The sequence below is a fragment of the Cariama cristata genome, unplaced genomic scaffold, assembly GCF_000690535.1.
Source record: "Cariama cristata isolate BGI_N322 unplaced genomic scaffold, ASM69053v1 scaffold11329, whole genome shotgun sequence".
Lineage (NCBI taxonomy): Eukaryota > Metazoa > Chordata > Aves > Cariamiformes > Cariamidae > Cariama > Cariama cristata.
The window spans coordinates 54049-73518 of record NW_009635306.1 but is presented as its reverse complement, the minus strand read 5'-3'; the positions used below and the strand labels follow the sequence as shown (position 1 = coordinate 73518).

Genomic DNA, 19470 nt, shown 5'->3' with positions numbered 1-19470 from the left:
AGAGTGTACGTTGTTTTAAATGGGATTTAGGAGGTCACGTGCACTCCTGAACATCATCATTGTTATAAACTCACAGTATCATAATAAAAACTTAGTAGTGTGGATTTATAATGTGCTTCCCTGTGCTTATGATGGAGAAACTATTTCAGTCATCTGTCCCAAGCCATATTTTTTCACTTAAGGTAGAATGTTGAACTGAATTTTGGTTATGGCTTTGATACTCTTGGTGCTTTCTATGCTTCATTAAAACTGAATTTGAGACTAGCAGAAATGTTCTGAGGCTGATAGTCATTGCTGTAGAGGATGATTAACTGGTGATAGGGACCTTCAAGACAACTAGAAGACTCATGCTCCTGATGACCTTTTCCTGCTCATAATACGCGTGCCTCTGAATGACCGTTATCTGTAGAGGAAGCTGCATTATGAGTACTACTGGTATGCATTGTACATGAGTTTACACGAAGCCAAGCCTTGTCAAAGTTCTTTGTCATCCTGCCTGAGATGAGATTCATAATTTTTTTTGTTTGATCACAGATTAATGGAGCTGGATTCATTCAAGTGCTATTGCTGAATTTTCCCTTTTCTGTTGATTTTAGTGTAAGCAAGAGGGGTTTTTTGTTTTCTGAGTACATGGTTTATAAAACGGGATATTTGCAGAATTTCAAGGTGGTACATAATTTATGAGAAAGGCGTAGCTTCTGAAGCCACAAAGTGAAAGTAAGTGTTCAGGCGTAAATGCTGCCTTCTTTAGTTCACTGTAAAATTGTGAAAACTGACTGACTTGGAAATAATTCTGAAGAAGTCACTTAGCCTGTTCTGCACTGTTGCCAGAGTTAATTAACATAGAAATCATACCTAAAATATATATTTAGTCTAGCTTTGACCCTGTCGTCAAAAAACCACACTTTTCAGTGATAGCTTTATCTAGTTCTGCTTTTCCTCATTAAATATTAATAGAAATAAATATATAAATAAATTAATGTATCAAAAGCTGGTATTTTTGAACCTCTTATAACATGTTATGCCTCTCTGCTAGTATTCTGCCATAGCTGATTGGGAGGAAGCAAGTGCTGGAGACTCTAGATCCATGACCATCCCTGTATGGATGTTGTTGCTAGACATGTTTCACTGTTTAAATGGCACATACCTAGATTTCTGTGCTAGCTGAATCTGTCTCCCAAGCACCAGAAGAGTAACTCTGGACTTTTGAATTTGAACAGGTTTCCATCTGAGTGCCACTGTGGTACCCCCACAGATGGTGCCACCCAAAGGTGCGTACAACGTGGCGGTGATGTTTGACCGATGCAGGATCACGTCATGCAGCTGTACCTGCGGAGCTGGGGCCAAGTGGTGTGCTCACGTCGTGGCGCTTTGCCTCTTCCGGATACACAATGTAGGCCTTTAAATACAGTTCTGCTCTCCCCTAGGCATCTTCTCTGAGTCTCTCCTCATTACCGTTTTATGCAACACGCATTCTCTTTAGGGAAATTTTCTTGGCGCTCCTTTTGGTTACAGATTGTGCAAATGTGTGCTCACAGTTGCAGTCTCCAGAGTGAATTGTCTGAGGCTGTAAACTGCAGAATGTCCTTTGATAATGTGCAAATTGCTAAGGGTAGATGCAGAGTCCTTTTTGGCCCTTTCCTGTTTCTCATTTGAATGGTAGAATTACTCATTATTTCTTCAGTTCTGCAAGGAGTAAAAGGTCACCAATAGTTAGTCTTTTTAATAAAAGTCTTTGTAAATATGGGATTTGAAAGGTCTTTCTTTAGGTTGTTTGATCAGAGTGCAGAAGGAAAGTAATTTTGATCGCTGTTGGCCTTTATGTTCACCAGTTCATTTTAACATATACTGAGGCCAGTAAGTGTCATTTCTACTTGTAGATTTCAAACTGTCAGTTAAGTTTATGCTTTTATTTGACTGCTTGTATAGAGTGGAAAGTAGGTGTTTCTTATCCCAAGGAACTCCAGGTGAAAATAAATAGAATCAACACGAAATAGACAAGTTGAGGGTTCAGTCTTGCATGCAGATTAATTCCTCAGTCTTTGGGAAGCTGTGAAATACATCTTAAGGAAGGATTAAGCTTGGATGATTGAAAGAAACAGAAGATTTCTGCTGTCACAGAACATATTATAGCTAACATGCATATGATCAACTCCAGATTCTTAAATAAGTGCTAATAACCTGCTGAAGCTTGTTAATATTTCACAATGGACAATTGTAATAGGCTTAAATTGATACTCTTGTGAAATAATTGGAATATTGGTATACTTTCTGTACTTAGGACCAGAGAGTTGGCAAAAAAAATGGATTCTGCTTTGAATTATTAGTTGCAGTTTTAAAAGGTGGGTGTGGAGTGTGGGAAGTGGAAACAAATTTTCATTTATATTGCTTACGTTCAGAAAGTTTGGACTCTGTGTATGATAAAAATCATTCTTTTTCCCTCCAATCCTTTCTTCTACCTGAAAAATGATAGTGAAAGGATTTTCAAGTTTGTATATACTGACTGTTGACACTAACAAGTTACATTTATCTACATAGAGCAAGTATTGCTCTATGTAGATAAATCAGTATCAGAAGCACCTTTATAATCAAACTGCTCTTGCCTGTTTCCAGGTTAAATTTTAGGTAGGTGCCATTTGGGGTTTTTTGTTCTGTAGCATGAATAAGGTTAAGAAACTAGTAGTGGGGTTTTTTTTTTATTATCTAGGTGGTTCTAAGATATGGAAAGAGACTGATTTTAAGATTCAAGAAAAAACCTGTAACGAGATAAATGAGGTGGTTGTGGTTCTGTGAAACAGCCCCCCACAGAGCTGGCTGGTTTGCCAGAAGCTTAAAGAATAATGTCCTATTTTAGAGGTTTGTTTGTGAAATCCCTGCCAGTATTTGTGCAATTGCTAGCAACAACAGATCTTAAGCACAGCTGTTAAAGCAGTTTCCTTGAAAAGAAACTCTTAAAAACAGTTTTTATAAAGCCTAGACAGCTTATTTGCATCTTATCTGCAACACACCACATAATTACAGGAAAAAAATTAATGTCCATCAAGCCCAAACATGATATGCATCAGCATAGCTACTGTTCATGACACTTCATCCATTCAGTGGACACAGCTTCATTATATCTCCTTTTCTTTCTTCAGGCATCTGCAGTATGCTTACGAGCACCTGTTTCTGAGTCCTTGTCTCGGCTACAAAGAGACCAGTTGCAAAAATTTGCTCAGTACCTAATCAGTGAACTTCCACAGCAGGTAAATGGAGACAATTGATAGGACTGTCTTTTTGTTAAATTCAGTTATCTTTATTCTGGGTCAATTTATATGATGTCTTTTCTTGCAAGATAACCAGTTATGCTATTCAATTGTGAGTTGCTGAGAAGGCTTTCAGTTCTTGCCCTTTTCAGGTTTGCCATTCTATTATTTGACAATTGTCTATTGCCAAGTAAAAGATTAGAAGTCTCTTAAAAGGAGTTTTTGGCTATTCTTATTAGCATGAATATGTGCTTAGCTTGTGGAAGATCAAACACAATAAAATAAATGCATGGTGGTGAAAAACTTAGGTCAGCACAAATCAGATTGCTTCTTTTTTGTGTGTTTGGTTAGTTAAGTGGAGAAGACTACCCAGGGGATGTGTTGTATATGCCTTAGGTGGGCACTTTCTAATGCACCCAACTGGTGACCTTTTGACTAATCCCAATGTAGCTTCTTGGTGATTCATAAGAATCATTTGGGTTCTGGAAAGTAATAGACATGAAATTTTGTTAGTCAAAGGCAAAATCTGCTCTCTTATTCCCTAAATACCTATGTTGTTCAAGGTCCGTTCATTTATGTCTTCTGCCTAAAATGCTTGCATAAAATGCAAAAGAGCACTTAAGAGATTGTGAAATGTTTGCTTAAAAAATATAAGGGCTTGACAGTTTTTTTTATGCTGGTTCAACCAAAAGAGGTTGAGAAAAACTGACCTGCATGGGTGTCAGTCACATTTTAGTAGCACATGCATAATGTCTTAAGTAGGAGTTAGATTGCTGTCAGCATGTGCCTGAAATTCATACTATGGTGCTGTGCTTGGGACACTAAGATACTCTGTTGCTAAAATGTCCTCTAAATTTCCTACAGAAATACTGATCTTATGAGAGGAAACAGAGGAACCATATAATATGAAAGTGATATAAAAATACTGCTTTTTTGTTGCTGAGCATTCAGCACCAATGAAGTGTGCTTCTTGCTGCGTTACGTAACAGACAAAGCTTTTCTTCTCTCCTTAAGGACTTGGAGCTTTATGTCACATAGTCTGGTACTTAATAAAGGAGGGTTTTGAAAGGCTAGCAGTGGTGGTAGTTGTTTCCTGAATGGTATGTGAGTTGTATTTGCTTTCAAATATTCTGTGTCTGCTCCTTTTTGTAGGGTTTATTTCTCCTTTGGTCATGTGTACCAGCTGTGCACCTAGGAACATCTGGATTATTTAATTTAATTATTACTATCTTGCCAGATAATCTGATGGATGCTGCCTAACAGGAAAGTTTGAGTTTTATGGGCAGATACATCTTAACCTATGTTGTGCAATTCCCTTGAAAAGGGCAAGGCACGCCCCAAACTCTTCCAACAGTCTCATTCCTGGTCATGAAGATTTCTGAGTGGAGACAGATACTCTGATACCTTAGGACCTCATGTTTTGACTACATGATAAAGGATTAGAATAGGCTGTATGCATGATTCTGTTTTATCCTTATTTCCAGCTTGCAAATGACATTATGGCACAGTAATATAATACTGAATTACTTTCAAGTGTAAAGGGATCATGGTCTGTAGGAATGCAGCTAGATAAGGAGAAGTTTTTCAAAATCTCTGTAGAAAGTGTTTTCCATATCTATGAAAATGTCAGGGATTCTGAACAGCTGGAATTTGTTACCCAGTTCTCCTCCCAAGAGCTATTACCCTTCATGAAGGCAGTACTCCTGTTCCAATTAAATGTGACTATCTTGGCAAAAATGCCTGAAGGGGGGTCACTGCAGGTCCCTGATAGTTCAATCTTAAGGTGTGACATTGCCTAGACATGTGACTTTTCTGCTTTGCGGTGACTTAAAATGTATAGTAGTGGAAAAAGGTACAAGAATAGCTTAATGCTGAGTTTGTTTCTTCAGATGACTGAAATGCAAAATATCCTTCTGAAGCATTGTTTTCTGAAGCTGTGGATGCCCCTTCCCTGGAAGTGTTCAAGGCCAGGTTGGATGAGGCTTTGAGCAACCTGGTCTAGTGGGCAGGGGCCCATGGCAGGAGGGTTGGAACGAGATGATCTTTAAGGTGCCTTCCAACCAAACTGTTCTATGATTCTGTGATTGTTTTTCTTCCATCTGTTTGAGATTGATCTGTATTATTTGCAAATATAGGTATACTGAATGTGCCTTCCTTTACAGTAAGTGTGATCTTTAACTTCAGCTGTTGTGTGGAGAGAGGTGGGGGGATATCAGATGCTCTGTTGCAAATCATTTAAATCCTAACTATATGCCTAACCTGTTGTAAGTGTGCATGCTAAAGTCTTAAATGCATCTACAATTTCAGCTCAGACTTAGTTTGGGAAAAACACTTTCTACTGTGCATTTTTCTTTCAAAAAGAACACGTTAAGGGCATATCTACTTAGGGTTTTGCAGTCAGATGTGAGCCTTCTCTGCTTATGCTCTGAACTGTCCAGAAGCTGTGATTAGTTGAGTGCTGAAATTGCATTCGTTTACCATTGAATCTGAGTTAGTATATAGATAGTCCCTTTGCTAATAGGATGGTAGATAAGCTAAAGTCTGGCCAAAAAGTTATGTATAGGTGTAATTTATGTTTGCTCCTCTGTTCCCATTAGCTTGGGTTTTAAAGAAATGATTTAGGAACAAGAAATAAAGAACATTCAGAGTGCAGGAAAATGATGACCTTGACTGCAGTGACTTCCATCTCTCTCAAAATTAGCTGCGGTATCACTGTCTGTGCACACCTACTCCTCAAGAAATGAGAAAGGAACTAATCACCTATGATGCTTTTGTTTACTTCTTTGGGTGTGAATGTAGGAAGTAAGCCTTGCATACAGGTTTGCTTTGAGAAAGCTGAGAAGGTGTAACAGCTGTTTTGATATTGTATAATCTTTAGCACCCTCTGTCGTCCTTTCTGAAAACATGACTGTGTGTGTTTGATACTTCTGAAATTATGAGTGCTTCAGTCATGAAAATCCAGGCAGATCTTTGACTGGATATGTCAGGATAAAAAATGCTGTATATATTGAAAGTTCGCTTCCTGTTTTCAGATTCTTCCAACAGCTCAGCGCTTGCTGGATGAGCTGTTATCTTCTCAGTCTACTGCCATCAACACAGTGTGTGGAGCCCCAGGTAACCTTGATATATCTTATTTCGGTAATCTGTGTCACAGATAGGATAGTGGATAGGATTGTCACAGATAGGAAGTGGATATATTTCCATTGCTTTGAGTTTCTGAACTGGTCTGTTACCATGTAGCTGGGATTGCAGGTGGAGGTACAGGCACTTGCATGTATACATGGCACAGCAACAGGCAATTGCTGGTGTAACGGACACCTCAGAGTGTATGCAGAGGAAGGAAGTATCAGGCAATGTATCTATTTCTAACATACCGTTTCTAACAAAATATTTTTCTTTTTAAGTTGGTATTATTATAGACTCCTGGAAATGTTGGTTGGAGGGGACTTCTCCAACCTCCTACTTGAAACAGGACTGTTTGCAACACTAAATTGGGTTAGTTATGGCTTAGGCTAGCCTAACCAAGACTTGGTTACCAGAGACATTACAGAGTATTTGTATTTTAGTGCTGCATTGTCCTTTTGGTCAAGAATTTTTTCCTAATGTCCAATATGAATACCCTTTTTTATCATGTTCTACTACCAAGATGACTTTGTATTGCATTTGTGATTCCAAGTAGCTGTAAGCTGTTAATGATCACCCCTCACCCTCTCCTTTTTAGGTGAAATTAGCTGATCTTCCTCAGTCTCACCTCATATGTTATGTGCTCTGTGCCCCAACTATATTGATACCCCTCCACTATATCCTCTCTTGTTTCTCAGTATCGTTCCTGGACTGGGGGACCCAAAACTGGATACAGTATTCCAGGTGTAACTTTACCAGTGCCAAGTAGAGAGGGATAAAATAAGTTCCTTAATTCTGCTGGCTGTGCTTTTCTTAATATAGCCCAGTTTGCAGGTTGGTTCTTTTTTGGGTTTGTGTTTTCAGTGAAAGTTTGCCACTGGTTTGTGTTCAGCTTGGCATCCACAATAATCACCAAACCCTGTTGGCTACTCAGCCGTTTGGTTTTCAACCTGTGCTGATGCGTGGGGTTTTCTGTCCCAGGTACAGAAGTGCATGTTTTTCTTCAGTGAACTTCATGAGGTTTCTGTTGGCACAGTCCTTGAATTTCTCCTGGTCCCACTGGTTGTAGTGCTACCATTCAGCGTGCCAGCCATGTCTCCCAATTTAGTGTTGTCAGAGGTTGAGCTAATGTTGTGATAGCATTTTAAGATAGTTCTGCATAGTCAGTTCTTCAACAAATGAAATAAACCGAGTAACAGTGCCTTGTGTACTCCCTAAAATCTCTGTGGTTGGGCACACAGAGGAAAATATCTTCAAAGCCTGCAGACTGTATATGTGCTATTCTTTTGTCAAGATCCCACTGCTGGACCCTCTGCATCGGATCAAAGCACCTGGTACTTAGATGAGTCTACTCTGAGTGACAACATAAAGAAAACCCTTCATAAATTCTGTGGACCCTCTCCTGTTGTTTTCAGGTAAACTGTTTCCCATTGAAGGGAAAACGTGATATTCATATAATTTGTAAGTTCATTCACTGTATAGCCTGTACCCTTATATGATGCCATTGACTGAAGAATGCTTAGTTTCATGGTCACTCTTCTGACTGTATTTTTGCATAGCTTGTCCAATGTTATTTCAGTAGAGCATACTGTATTTGCACAATACCTTGCTTGTGTGGTGTTCTCAGTCTCACTATGCGTCCTCTCTTAGGTTGTGCATGTCTGTCCCATTTGAGGTGCAAATATACTTCTGGATGTAGAATATACTCAGGATTTTGTATGGCTGTGCTTGATTTAATTTTTTCCTCATCCCTGCTCTTCTGTTTTATCTACAGTGATGTGAATTCAATGTATCTCTCCTCCACGGAGCCACCAGCTGCTGCTGAGTGGGCCTGTCTTCTGCGTCCCCTGCGAGGAAGAGAGCCTGAAGGAATCTGGAACCTGCTTTCCATTGTGCGGGAGATGTTTAAGAGACGGGATAGCAATGCAGCTCCTTTGCTGGAGATTCTGACTGACCAGTGTCTCAACTATGAGCAGGTATTCAAATCTCTTTGCTGGGGGGGTGGAATTCTGGGGAACCAGACTGAACCATTGACTGGTGGCATGTGCCTGTACAATCCATGGCTGAATAATTTTTTTTTTTAACAGTCTGTATGCATTATGGGCGTGTGCTTCTCCACACTAAAATGATGTTACAGTTTGCTCTTTACACTAAATCTCTGCTGATTTAGTGATGTCCCAGTAACACTGTATCCCAAAAATACCTCAGTCCTTTTAACATGAGTATATGGAGTCTGATCTCTTTTGTTCAGCATATTTGATTTGATTTCTGCCCAGTCGAGGTGATTTATTTTTTTTCTAAACAAAGTACATCACATATGAGCTGTTATTTTGCTAAAAACTAAAGATATATGTTGAATGGTAGAATCTCAGATTCTTTTCTTATTTTTGTCAAAGGTATCTTTTGATGGGTTTAAGTAATAAATTTTTTGGTATTTTTTAAAATAATATTAGGAAAAAGCTTTCCTTTGACAGTTCAGGATGTTGATCTCACTCTGTAATATAAATTGCAGTGTAAATTTCCTTATTGCTCTATCTTATACCTCAGCTTTGAGCAGGGGAAAGGAAATGCTTAATTTATCACATTTTCCATCCAAGTGTGAAGGCCTCTAGTAAGAGAACCTCCTGTGAGTGTTTTGTTCTGTGGGCATGTGCCTTCTAACCAGAGAAGTTTTGAGAGGCCCTTAGTTCTCATAAACCAATACTGCTTTAATGCTTATAGTTGTTTTGGAGTCAAATGAAAACATGGTACTAGCTGCAGATCCCATTTCCTTGTGGTTATGAGCTTAAGTGAGAGCATGGGATGAGATGTTTGCCACAGCACAACTCCACTGACCATTTTCGTCTGCAGATAACTGGCTGGTGGTACAGCGTGCGAACATCTGCATCACACAGCAGTGCTAGCGGGCACACAGGACGCAGCAATGGCCAGTCAGAAGTAGCTGCTCATGCTTGTGCGAGTATGTGTGATGAGATGGTGGTTCTTTGGAGGCTGGCTGTCCTTGACCCAACTATTAGTCCACAGAGGTAAGCACCAGAATCAGATCCAGTCTGTCTTTTATTTCTGATATTCAAGCACACTGAAGAGTTTCTTCCTTTAGATTTCTTGTGTTTGTATCATTACCTCATTACCTGTTCAACCATTAGTCCTTCTGGACTATGTGCTAAGTAAGGTTCAAGAGTGCTATAATTACTTTAAAATTTAATTGCTATTACTGCTCGCTTTTACCAACATCATATATGTAGTGTGAATAATTTGTTTTCTGAGAGTTCTCTTTTACGTATGAGTGTAATTCTGCATTTCAGTGTCCCAGTGGAGAACATTTCTTTGAATGATAACACCAGCTACCAATAAATTTTAATGCTTTCTGAATTTAATTATTCAGCAGTTTAATGGATTTCTGTTTAGCCCAATCATTCACTGTTGTCTGTTTCAAGATGAACCATGTCTTGCTTTCTGTGCTCTTAAGGGAGTTTATTCTCTGCAGTGTATGGGTAAACAGTGTCGCCGGTGTATGATTTTCCATCAATGTTTTCAATTGTCTGAGGAAAAAACATGTGGCTTCTGCAGGTTTCTAAACCGTATTATGCCTTGGTAAATCACTGCCATCTTTATTTAGCACTAGCTGAATATCGGTGGAGGTACTGAGGGCTCCTGTTGAGATACTGTGGTTGACATTGTAATAATTTGTTTTATACACCTAGTCTGCAAAGTGGTGTGTAAAATGTACTGAACTAGTTTAATGTGCTGTAAATACTCAGAAAAAGTTTTTCAGAACAAATGAAAACAGGATGGTATTTTCAATACAACTACACATTAACAGGATTTGCTTTCTGTGAATTGTTGTGTAACATTAATAAAATACCCTATCTATGTAAGATACATCAGGGACACTAAAATGTATGCGGTTTCTGTATTGTACACTTTACAATATGAAGTAGCTAAATGTAGGAGATGAAGATGAATCAAAAACTGTAGGAAGCTAGGAATGAGGCTTAAAATAAACACAAACATCAATCAGATCACATAGAAAAACCATAAAAGGTTTTGGCTTTTAATAAAGTATGAAGTTGTGCTATCTGTATTCACATTTGAGTTATTTGGCACAGTTCAAATCTGCTCAAATCTCCTACTTGAGCTCATGCATAATTGAAATGCTCCTGCTTGATTACCTATTCTCTTGGCATTTGAATAACCACCAAGAAGAAGCCTCTTCTACCCGTCCTTGCTATTCTTTCCAGTGAATCATAAGGAGATTTGCTACCTCATTCCTAATTCATTGCAGACTTTCATCCTTATGTTACCTTTCCTGAGTAGTTCCCCCTTCTTCTTTTTCTTTCTGAAAATCCTCTCCTTGATTAAGCCCTACCAGTCTGCTTCCTTGTTAATTAATTTCTTTAGTGGGCAAATAGAAGCAGTCCATTTTGTTTAGCCCCTTTTGTCCTAATATCCTTCACACCTAAATTGGGTCACCCTGTTTGATTTGATTTGTTGTTCTTTTGCTTTTGATAGCAAATTTGAGAGGATTGAAATGTTGGGCTTGTACCTCAGATGGCTGAAGTCTGTGGTAGAAACAAGATGACAGTTGATTGAGACACGTGGTGCAATTTCTAGAAATGCCTTTTCTCTTCTTGAATTAGATCGTGTAATCCATTTAGAATATCTTGCTCATATGCTTAGACCCTACATGAGATTCGGAACTGGGAAATGCAGAAATGCTTTGTTCTTCCCATGGTAATATGGGGCATGGCACTAGCTATTGTGTAATTTAAGTCTCTATAACCTTACCAACTTTATTCTTCCTCAGAGTTACTTGAACATCAGTTATTTTTGTCTTGCTTGTTCTGTACCTATGGCTTGCAACAGTTTAGTCTCCTGAGGACAGCCTGCTAAAGCCTAGATTAAATTGTTAGGCTCTAGATAGGCAGCTCAGGGTAAAGAGGTAAGTGCCTGGGAGGTAGATTAGGTGGTTCTGTCTGGCACTGTGCTTCCCTGGGTAGGCTATTTAGATTGCACTTGTGAATGTCTTTACTGGAGTTGTTCACAGGGCTGTTTCACAGCTGCTGCAAACTGTTTTATGAATGTTTCCAAGAGCAGTTCCTCCTGGCACTCACTGGTGTCAGGCTGCCGAGTCTCACATCACTAATACCTTATTTGGGGCAGATAAGCAAACAGGACAGACGGCATTTCATTTTAAGCCTCCCAGTTTGTATCGTGTGTTCATATTGGTGCTGTTCACATTTTGTTTCTGTATCATGGGCCTGTCTAGGACTTGGTTGTTAATATGCCTGTTTTGTTTTTTTCAGCTTGTCTTCTTACTAATGGTCTGTACTTAATTCAGCAGAAGATGTTTCCGATCAACAGGAAGAAGTGTTCTGTGGGTTAAGAGGTAGTTTGTTGCAGATGCATTTTGTGTCTCCTTTCTAACCTGTCCTATTACTTCTCTTAGGCGCAGGGACCTTTGCTCACAGCTCAGACAGTGGCAGCTGAAAGTCATAGATAATGTTAAGAGAGGTCAGCACAAGAAATCACTGGAGAAGCTCTTCCAGGGTTTCAAACCAGCTGTGGAAGCCTGCTACTTCAACTGGGAGGAAGCTTATCCCATACCTGGGATCACATATAGCAGCACTGACAAGAAGAACTCATTCTGTTGGGTAAAGGCCATCCAGCAGAGGAGCTGCCGGTTGCAGTGTGCAGAAACTGCCTGTGAAGCTGGTAGAACCCATGGACAGGAGCCTGGGGGACAATGTCTGCAGCCTGGGGACAGGCTGCGTCCCTCTCCCCAGGAGCCAGCAGTTCGTCCGAAGGAACTTACTGGAAAGCGGAAAGTTGTCTCTGAAATGCCGCAGAGGGTTCTGAGACGACTTTCAGCAGAAGGTGATAAGGCTGTGTATAAGTCTGCAGTGGGCAAAGCAAAGTTGCCAGTGAGCAAAGGCTTGACCAGTAAACATAGTGGGAAACGCCGCATGAGCAGTGAAGACAGCTCTTTGGAGCCAGACTTGGCAGAGATGAGCCTGGATGACAGCAGCTTGGCTCTAGGGGCAGAAGCCAGCAACACGTTTAGTTTTACAGAAAGCCCACTGAGCAGGAGCTACAGGGATGCTTTTGAGGAGGATGGTGGGGTGTACTTCTCTGAGGGACCTGAGCCCAGTGTCAGGAGCAGTTCCATGGCCAAGAAATCACCCAAGGATCCTGTGGGGGAAATGGGTAGTGGTGATGATGACCTGCCTTCTGCAGATGAGAACAGCGGTGGTGTGAGCCTGAAGCCAGAAGAAGTGGGAGAGAATGGTGCAGCAGGGGGAGGGGATGATGGAGAAGAGGAAGACGATTACCAGGTATACTATCTGAATCCACAAGAGGTAGCCAAGGAAGATGATGACAAAGCTGAAGGGGGAAATGAAGAGGAGCAGGATATATTTGCTGGTATAAAGCCTCTGGATCAGGAGAATCGGATGGAGGTGAGCTGAATCTAGTTCAAAACTGCTTTGCAATTTTATGTATTGTATACATCATGATCTCACCACCCTCTTAGCTGTCACATGTAAGCTGGTACATTGTAAAATCAAGTGCTTAATTACAATATCATCATAACCCATTGTATCATAACTTGTAATGCAGTGGTATCACACGTCTGTTTCCCACAGGCTTGACTCCCTATTTCTATGCTAACTTCAAGTGTGTCCCAATTTTAGCTGGTCCCATCTCACACTCCAAGATTTACAAATGTAGGCAAAGCAGTATGTTCCTTTTACCTAGTCTCAGTCTTGGAAATGGCAAAATTGAGCTGAAATTAAAAGTAAGTAAGACTGAAGCATGCCCAACAGGAAAAATTTAAGTCCAACCCTGTAAACAGAAATTCTCTGGTGAGCCAGAGGCAATCTAAATAGACTGTGTCACGTTCCTGTAATAACCTCAAAACATGTTTAGAGCTTAGACCTGTATGAGCAAGCAGCTGAAATGGAGATGCATGGAAATAGTTATAGTCAGTCAATTTGGGTTTTAGGGTTTTTTTGAGTTATTCTCCCATCTGTTTATAGCCTTCCAGTTGGGAGGGCCTATAAGAAAGCTGGAGAGGGACTTTTAACAAGGGCATGTAGTGATAGGACACTGTTCAGTTTAAACTGAAAGAGGGTAGATTTAGATTAGGTATAAGGAAGAAATTCTTCCCTGAGGCACTGGAAGAGGTTGCCCAGAGAAACTGTGGATGCTCCATCCCTGGAGGTGTTCAAGGCCACGCTGGATGGGGCTTTGAGCAACCTGGTCTAGTGGAAGGTGTCCCTGCCCATGGCAGGGGGGCTGGAACGAGATGGTCTTTAAGGTCCTGTCCAACCCAAACCTTTCTATGATTCGAGGATACGGGACTTAATCGTGGAAGAAGAGGCTTTTTACAGGGGTGCTTAAAGGGGTGGTGGTGAAGGTCCAGGCAAGGAGGACTCTGAGAACACCTGCTGCTGAAGTTAATTGTGAATTGTGTTTGCAGAGTCTTTGTGACAAGTGGTTTGAGCAGGCTAGCTCCAGCCTGCGGGATTGTGGTTTGAATATGACCATCTGTTCTTTCTTGCAGATCCTGTTTGCCTGTGCAGAGGCCCTGTATGCACATGGGTACAGTAATGAAGCATGCCGCTTAACCGTAGAGCTTGCCAGAGACCTACTGGCCAACCCTCCAGATCTCAAAGTGGAGCAGCCACCAACTAAGGTAGAGAGAGAGCTTGTCTAGTTTTGGGGGTAGAGAGTAAGTTAGAAGGAATGTGTGGGATGGATACAACAGCATTCCCAGGCATTTCTCATTTACTGTGATTTAGGGCCCTTCGCTGGTGCTTCCTCTGGGTTGAACTTCTTTGGATGTCATTAACGTGCCTGATCACTGAGCGGGTGTGGGTGAATAAAAGGGAGAAAGAAAATAAGAGGCCATTCATTGTCTTCAGAAACTCGAGTTTAGTTAAAGACTTGTTCATTTTTCCTTATGCTTCAGAGGAAGCTTGGATTGTCTGTTAAAAGCTGCAGCTCCTTTAGGAATCTATTTTATATCAATTGAACAAAACACCCTATTTAACATAAGCTTCAAAGGATGTTTTGTTTAAGAGATACCTGCTACTGTGTGCTATGAGATTATACAGGAGCCATAAGAAGTCTTGATTTTTGTGCAGCTCTGTGCAGGTGGTCCTGTTTCTTGTGATTCTCTCCAAAACCTTAGTCTCCTATTTCATAATGTGCACCACTGGAAATGTTAAAAGTTTTGCTGTTTCAGGATGGAGGGTTGGAGAGGAAAGAAAAAAGCAGAAACTTCTGGAAAATCGCTTGTAGTGGCACTAAGCAGTGTTCGTTGTATGGAAGGATTCCTTTGGAAGGGTTCCTTTGGAAGGGACGGGCATGCAACATCTGCCTGCACAGCATCAGTCCAATAGTGGACATATGTCTTATCCACAGGCCAGCTCTTCCACTGTGTTGTGCTGGGGTGAGATGGGGGAAGTAATCATGTTCATCAGTAACCACTGGGATTTCTGATTCCTCAGCAAAGGGAATAAAATTTAGATGTGTTTTATTCTTTCTCCTGTCTACTAATTATTGCAAAGGGTAGGAGGACAAGCATAGAATAATTTAGGATGTTTAGGAAAGTGTCCTGTAACAAATTCCTTCTCAAACAGGGCAAAAAGAACAAGGTATCAACCAGCAAGCAGACATGGGTGGCAACCAACACCTTGTCTAAAGCTGCTTTCTTGCTGACTGTGTTGAGTGAGCGGCTGGAGTACCACAACCTGGCCTTCCGAATAGGAATGTTTGCTCTGGAGCTGCAGAGACCACCTGCTTCTACAAAGGCTTTGGAGGTATGAAACATTTCAAAAGACAGTATCCATAAGCAACGTTGTCCTGCTTGTATGCTCTTCTCATGTGGTTTCCATTTCAACTCCTAAAGTTTGATTATACTTTTGTACATTTCCTTAAAATTTATTGCAATGGGACTAAAAGGATTGTGTGCACATCCCATTAGCACATGTTGATCTGCCAGAAAAATAATTAGAAACATCACTTCATCTGGTGTTTCCTTCGTTGATAGGAAGCTACCTCATGTGCCAACCAGGCCTTTGATTTGACATGAAGATACAGGCTTGAAAATATTTAAATGAGTACAAAATCTTTTATGAATATTATTTCGATTAGAACAGCTTACTTACATCTTATCTTAAATACGTTTCCAGTTTGCGTTGCTAATCTGGGGAAAATGAAGCCATTTGTAAATGGAATTGTCCGTATTTGCATTGGTGAAGTGGCTTGAAATGTCTTCCTTGGGTGAATTGGTGCAATTGTTACATGTTTGAAAACTGTTGCTCTTGCTGATACCTCATTCATTGGCAAGTGAACATATGCACTGTGCAGGCATATTATTTTGGACACTGATTACTATTAGGCTTCCAGTTCAGAAAAAAGAAGTGTCCAATTAATCATAGAATCATAGAATGCTTTGGGTTGGAAGGAACCTTTAAGGGTCATCTAGTCCAACCCCCCTGCAATGAGCAGAGCAGGGACATCTTCAACTAGAAGAGTTTGCTCAGAACCCTGTCCAGCCTGTCCTTGAATGTTTCCAGGAGTGGGGCATCTACCACCACTCTGGGCAATCTGTTCCAGTGTTTCACCATCCTCATTGTGAAAAATTTCTTTCTTGTATCTAGTTTGAATCTACCTTAATTTAGTTTAAAAACCGTTACCCCTTGTCCTGTTCCAACAGACCTTGCTAAAAGGGCTGTCTCCATCTTTCTTATCTTTCCCCATCTTTCTTCTAAGCCACCTTTAAGTACTGAAAGGCTGCTATAAGGTCTCCCTGGAGCCTTCTCTTCTCCAGGCTGAGCAACCCCACCTCTCTCAGCCTTTCCTCCTAGGAGAGGTGCTCCAGCCCTCTGATCATCTTTGTGGCCCTCCTCTGGACTCACTCCAACAGGTCCATGTCCTTCTTGTGCTGGGGACTCCAGAGCTGAAGGCAGTACTGCAGGGGGGTCTCACCAGAGTGGAGTAGAGGGTAAGAATCCCCTGCCTCAACCTGCTGGTCACGCTGCTTTTGATGCAGCCCAGGATATGGTTGGCCTTCTGGGCTGCAATCATACATTGTCGGCTCATGTCAGCTTTTCATCTACCAGTACCCTCAAGTCCTTCTCCACGGGGCTGTTCTCAATCACATCATCCCCCAGCCTGTATTGATACCGCATGTTGTGCCAAACCAGGTGCAGGATCCTGCGCACTTGGCCTTGTTGAAGCTCATGAGGTTCACACAGGCCTACTTCTCAAGCTTGTCCAGATCCCTCTGGATGGCATCCTGTCCCTCAGGCGTGTCAGCTGTGCCACTCAACTTGGTATTGTCTGCAAAGATTAAGACCTTGTCAGTGCAATTTACTGCAGCCTTGCTTTTCACTGCAGGGTTGTGCAGTCCCTGGAGGTGTGTATTGTTGCTAGGTATCCACCAACTTTTTACAGTCTGATTAGAAGATTATGAGATTCGCAGTCACTTGCTACCTAAAGAAAACAATCACTTTCACATGTTAAGAATGGAGAGAATGCAGGAATGGCACACAGTAGTGGAATGTAGTGGTCTTCATCCTGGTGATGTGCGTACTGCCACCCCATGCCCATTCTTCTGTTAGTCAGTCTCTGTTGTCTCGAACGCATATATTACTTAACATAGCATCCTTTCTTCCTACAATGAAAAGTGACCACCTTTCCACTGACTTACCCAGTCAAACACTTTTTCTGATGTTCTTATGAAAGCTGATGTGTTTTCTTTACTGTATGCAGCTCAAGAGTGATAGTTTGAGTAAAAAAATTTGCGTGTAAATATGAGGGAAGACTTGTCTTAGATTTGAAAATCTGTGTTCATTGTGGAGAAAATGGTAAAAGTGGCTAGGGTGCTAAGAATTGCTATAATTATCCAGTAAAAACTATTGCTGTACTTTATGTATAGGGAAAAATGGTCCACTGCCCACAGAGCCTGTGCTGATGACAGCTTCTTCTATTTCCTTGTGGATACTACCAGGTGAAGCTGGCGTATCAGGAGTCTGAGATTGTAGCCCTCTTGAAGAAGATTCCCTTGGGCACTAATGAGATGAACACTATTAGAGGAAGAGCTGAAGAACTGCGAGAAGGGACATTATGTGATTACCGTCCTGTCCTGCCTCTGATGTTGGCTAGCTTTATATTTGATGTCCTCTGCACTCCAGGTACTGTCTGCATTGGCTTGAATGTGTGAAGAACATGTTCTGAGATGCCAGGTCTTGAGGGGTTTTGAAAGAGAAACTGTCTTCTATATAAACCCAACCTAATCTTGATTCTTCACACACTGTTGCTTGCACTTCCAGCCATGTTGCTTTAGAGGTACTTTGTGCCCCAGTGGAACTGTCTGTCTTTCTGCTTACATTTGAAACCAACTGGAAACTTACCACATTTCAGCACTCCGTGTGTATTTGTAAAATAGTTATAAATGACTGACTTTTCTACTCTTATGGTGGTTATATTCAGAGGAAGCTAATATAAATCTAGTATTTAAAAAAGAAAACAGCAACCTGGTATTAGAAGACTGACTTGGCAATATACCTGCCTCATTTGGAGCCTTCTGAGTTTAAAGAGAGAAGGGGGAAAAAAAACCCAAGACAGTGCTGTGGTCTTGAAACTGATACAAGGCTAGGGATAGGACCAGAGGAAGCTCTGCGAATTCAGAAAGCTCTCAGAAATGTCTTTTGCCTTGAGGTTCTAGTTTTGAAAGCTGAGCACTAATTCTATTGTCTTCTTTCAGTGGTTTCTCCTACAGGCTCTAGACCCCCAAGCCGTAATTGGAATAATGAAATGCCTGGAGATGAAGAGCTTGGTTTTGAGGCAGCTGTTGCTGCTCTTGGTAAGAATCTTTTACAAGAAAAGTCTTTCGTTGTCCATGTTCTGCATCCTGCCTCATTTTGGATGGTGAGAGTTAGTGGTTCATTCCAGTTTGGTGCAGAAATGAAAGTATTTGCATGGTTTGTCAGAACCAGATGCAGAAGGATTCTACATGCCAGGGCTGAGTTGCCTTTGCAAAGCTATGAAAAATGGAAGGGGGATATGGGACAGGAACTGAATGTTAAAGTAGTAACATGAATTTTAGCTTTCTTCTTGCTCTTTTGTCACAGAAGATGTATTGCCTTGGCTTTAATGGAGATGGACAGTTTCAGAGAACAAAAGGCAATCATTTCAGACGAGGTTAGACAATGGTAGTGAAAGACTAGCAGAAGTACTCTCAAGCATTACCATATAATTCAGGATCTTAGCATAATACTGGATTCTTGCCTCATTTATCATTCAGCTATGAAGCAGTGATTATATATATTATGTTGACAATACTGTGTGCCTGTTTTAAAGCGGCATGCAGAAAGGAATAGAACGGATTAAACAAGGCCTGTCCTCTATTGCCTCATCTCTGAAAAGAGGAAGATGAGTTCTTTATGGTGTGGGAATGCTGGCTTATAGCATCTGCAGAAACTGGAAAAATTTGTTTCAAGATGGAGTTGTAGGCTTGCCTGGACTCTTTTCTTGTGGCATATTAGGATCTGGTTGTTCTGACAGTTGTAGTGAGCTCCATATTCTGGGGACAGACAGCACCTCCAGTTTATTCATGACCTATTTCTGAAGTTAACAGAAAAATAGGGGAAAAAAAATAAATCTTCTTTTGCTTGTGATGGTGAGGTGAATAAAATAGTCTGAGGTATAGATAGTGCTCAGGATATGGTGTAGTCCCATGGGCTCACTTGTCTCTTCATCCCCTCTTTTGTGGCCTGCAGGCATGAAAACAACTGTCAGTGAAGCAGAACATCCTCTGTTGTGTGAAGGCACCCGAAGGGAGAAAGGGGATCTGGCACTAGCCCTGATGATTACTTACAAAGATGATCAGTCTAAGTTGAAGAAGGTGAGTTTCCCTTTAAAATGGGAGAGGGAGATGCAGAACAAACCGTGTTTGGGTTTTGATGGATTTGATAGTTTTGCCAGTGAGTATAAATTGCTATGTCATGTACTGATGATTTACAAGCTATGTTGTGATATTTATATTCTTCCACTGATGCAAAATCTGATTGCATAGTGTGCATTGCCCTGG

General features: G+C 41.0%; 1 protein-coding gene across 1 annotated transcript in view; it reads left to right on the top strand.

Moving 5' to 3' along the window:
- The window catches only part of ZSWIM8 (zinc finger, SWIM-type containing 8), a 65085-nt gene that overhangs the window by 31824 nt on the left and 13791 nt on the right, over positions 1-19470 (top strand). The window contains exons 7-18 of the mRNA XM_009707490.1: positions 1221-1393; positions 3138-3245; positions 6278-6359; positions 7663-7783; positions 8143-8344; positions 9219-9394; positions 11818-12826; positions 13933-14064; positions 15014-15193; positions 17389-17572; positions 18145-18243; positions 19160-19284. Coding sequence (XP_009705792.1) covers positions 1221-1393; positions 3138-3245; positions 6278-6359; positions 7663-7783; positions 8143-8344; positions 9219-9394; positions 11818-12826; positions 13933-14064; positions 15014-15193; positions 17389-17572; positions 18145-18243; positions 19160-19284 — 2591 coding nt within the window. The remainder of the gene's footprint in view (positions 1-1220; positions 1394-3137; positions 3246-6277; positions 6360-7662; positions 7784-8142; positions 8345-9218; positions 9395-11817; positions 12827-13932; positions 14065-15013; positions 15194-17388; positions 17573-18144; positions 18244-19159; positions 19285-19470) is intronic.